This window comes from Aplysia californica, unplaced genomic scaffold (genome assembly GCF_000002075.1).
Source record: "Aplysia californica isolate F4 #8 unplaced genomic scaffold, AplCal3.0 scaffold00421, whole genome shotgun sequence".
In the NCBI taxonomy this organism is placed as follows: Eukaryota; Metazoa; Mollusca; class Gastropoda; order Aplysiida; family Aplysiidae; genus Aplysia; species Aplysia californica.
This window is the reverse complement of record NW_004797691.1, coordinates 323,983-327,478: the sequence shown is the minus strand read 5'-3', so window position 1 is coordinate 327,478 and position 3,496 is coordinate 323,983. Positions and strand designations below refer to the sequence as shown.

At 40.7% G+C, this 3,496-nt stretch overlaps 1 protein-coding gene across 1 annotated transcript in view; it reads right to left on the bottom strand.

Moving 5' to 3' along the window:
• LOC106012588 (transforming growth factor-beta-induced protein ig-h3) overlaps positions 1-2,267 on the bottom strand; it is a 5,764-nt gene extending 3,497 nt beyond the window's left edge. The window contains exons 1-2 of the mRNA XM_013085955.1: positions 2,042-2,267; positions 217-403 (exon numbers count right to left, since the gene is read on the bottom strand). Coding sequence (XP_012941409.1) covers positions 217-403; positions 2,042-2,254 — 400 coding nt within the window. The 5' untranslated portion in view covers positions 2,255-2,267. The remainder of the gene's footprint in view (positions 1-216; positions 404-2,041) is intronic.
• Between the last annotated feature and the right edge of the window lie 1,229 nt (positions 2,268-3,496).

The window sequence follows — 3,496 nt, the reverse complement described above, 5'->3', positions numbered from 1 at the left end:
CCATCATCATCATCATCATCATCATCATCATCATCATCATCATCATCATCATCATCATCATCATCATCATCATCGTCGTCGTCGTCGTCGTCGTTGTCGTCGTTGTCGTTGTCGTCAGTTTGTATAGCGCTTAAAATCCACCAAAAGTGCTTGGTGACTCTCATAAAGAATTAATTAAAACTACATCACAACTGACTTACATGCATGTTAACCCACCTTTAATGACATCTATCAGACCAGCCTTACTAAGCAATAAGCCCAAAGTCTTCATGTCAGATCTCTTGGTCACCAGATCGACAATGTCGCCCTCGGGGGGTACCATGATGCCGTCAATGCCCTGAACGTAGCCGTTGTCCACATGGATGTCTCTCTCAGTGATCTTGACGCCCTCCGCTGAAGCCACCTGAGCATATGAGATAATTAGATGCATTGTAACGATGACTGACTAATTAGTGTTTATGTCATCGTGATATCAAAATGTATGTATGGCTAGACAGGGTCACATTCGAGGAAGTGTTCAGGAGAATGAGACAGAACCCAGTCGGAGATGAAATAGGAGGAGGGTGGTGGCTTTGGATCGGATGTGCATATACATGTACTATCAGGAAGCCAGGCGGCTGAGAAACAAAGTTTGATTGGAATCCACAGCGTAAGAGATCAAGGCGAAAGGCCAAGCTTATCCCGGAGTAGTGTCGCAAAGAATAATGTACAGAAAAGTGCAAAGACATGAAATAATACCAAGAGACTAGTCTTGGATAGGGAAATGTTAAAAGTGTTTGTTGGTGGCCTATTCCCTGATCTAGGATTAGAAAGGCAATGATGAATGTTGCACATTTATGTCCTTTTTAGTTGTGTGCAATCGTGAGTGCTCAATATGGGCTTTGTATTAACACCGTCGTTGCAAACAACAAAGGCAACATATATTCCTCGTAGATGAATAAGGTTTGTCATTGCCATTGTCGTTATTATTTAAAAAACATTTAGATATTTAGGAGACGGTTTACTTAGACCCTACCTGTGCGGACCAACCCGATATTTGACTTGAAACTCTACAGCCAGGTAGAACGATGAAAGTATCTAATCAAATATATTCGTCATCTCGCTCAATGCATTTGCAAGCAAGGCATAGATCCTGGGCATTACAAGCGCTGACGCAAGTGTAAATATTGTCACCAAAAGTTTTAATTGAATTGTTAGGGTATCTCTACCCTCTGAGCACTAGTTAGACCAAAATGTTGAGCTCAAAAAACAAAACGAAACAACAACAGCAACAACAACAACAAACAACACGGTTATTCATAATAACCATAAATATATCTTTTTAATCCCTACTCTTGATGATGAACATCCTGACAATAAGGAAACAGCCGCTGGAGGCTGGATGAAGAGAAGAGGGAGAGGTGAGGTACAGGGATGGGGGGTTAGTGTATTGTGTCTTTTGAACATTGGCGAATTTCTCAATGAAACAGTAGTCACTGTTAAGTTATAGTTCCCATTGAGATAGTTGGTAGAGGATTAAGCTTTGTACCTGGGCTTACAGGAGACTTTCTAATATTTTAAATTCGAGAAACACTCCAGCGACCAGCGATTTTTTTTATTTTAAAAAATTTATTTTTTGGGGGGGGAGGGTGGTCAGGAGCGAGTAGAAAAAAAGGCCAGATATTGGGGGGGGGGGGGGCGGGGGTTAAAGATCTGAGCCTAAAAAAGGCATTAGGAAAATTATTGCAAACGTAAAAGGAGACAGGAAAGACTTCCATGTACCAAGCTATACACTTTAAACTTATATTCTATTTCTTAATCAGCTTATGCTATGTGAGAACATTAAAATTAAAACAGATAAAAAGAAAAACTATGCTATCATTCTGTTTCCTTATTTCCTGCCCAGTTTTCAATGAAATTATCACGTGCACAAGTCGTAGTTCTAATTTGGACGCTCTCTTATTCTTTGGTTTTCTCAAAACTTTAAAAATGACTCTGATGTTTGTAAAATTATGCTGACGATGTCAAAAACAAAAAAAAGATTTAATCTTGAAATACTCACGTGCAAAATGTTATAGAGATTGACCCTAACTGGCTGCCCAGAGACGGCAGTCAGGACTTTGTCGTTCGTCCTTCCCCTGACCTTAAAGGCTGTGTCTCCCACGGCGTGGTAGCTGAGGACCTGGGCCAGCTTCTGGGGGTCAGCTGTGAGGGCAGCCAGGTCCTGAGCGGGGACTTTAGCCAGAGCTTCGTCTGTCGGCGCGAACAAGGTCATCTGGGGCTCTGGGAAAGTCGTACAATTATGGTCGTCATCAATATGAAAGAAGAAGCCTTCCAGTCATTCCCATAGGGAAAGGTGGATGTGGATCTCTCTCTCTCTCTCTCTCTCTCTCTCTCTCTTGCCCTTTTATAACTCCCAGTGGAGCATAGACCATCAACAACATCTCAAGCGAAGCCTGTCCGGTGCATCCTTTTCTAGCTGTTTCCATGTGTGGAAAGGTGAACGTATAGTTATAAGTGTGCCAAAGAGAAATTTCTGAGGAATCTGATCCTAAGTTTGTTTCCTGCATTGCTTATTTTGAATCCAGTTTTCAGATATTATTTTTTCTCTGTGCAGATTTGGGATCCTTGATAAGAGATTTCCTTTTCATCTTTTAGGGAGTTGCGACCGAATTCAGGTTTGTTTCCTTTTGGGCGTTGTCAGCTGATTGTACTTATATTTTTATAACATTTTCATCACCCTCTGACATGAGGTACTTTTTGGTGGATCGAATCATAAACCAAATGGAATTCACTGGTGGTTTGGTGGGTGTTATGCTAGATGAAATTAAGCACAAACCTTAAAAGAATTAAATAGTTTTTCTCTCTCCTGTAAAATCGTGTTCGGCTTAGTTCATTTAATCAGCTTACCGACGACATTATAACATGCATAAACTATTAACCACGTTGACAATCCAAAATTGGACAGCAGAATGTTGGACTTCCTTTCGGAGATGACGATATATATGTTGAACGAAAGCAATGAAGCTACATTCAGACAACAAGATAACCGACTTCATCCAGAAATTATATTTGATAATGCGAACATTCGGGTGTAATATATGAACTTTTTGCGTGATGTTTTAGTGTGCTGTGGAATAAAAAGAGAGAAAGAAAGAAAGAAAGAGATAGAGAGAGAGGGTGAGAGAGAGAAAGAGAGAGAGAGAGAGAGAGAGAGAGAGAGAGAGATAAAGAGACAGAGAGACAGAGCGAGACAGAGCAATAGAGCGAAGGAGAGAGAGAGAGAAAAAGAGAGAGAGACAGAGAGAGAGACAGAGAGAAAGGCAGTGCGAGAGAGAGAGAGAAGGAGAGAGAGAAAGAGAGAGAAAGAGAGAGAGAGAGAGAGAAAGAGAGAGAGAGAGAGAGAGAGAGAGAGAGAGAGAGAGAGAGAGTGAAAGAACAGATGCTTTACTTTAGCATAAAATATAATAATAATAATAATAATGGATTGCATTTATATAGCGCATATCCACTTATG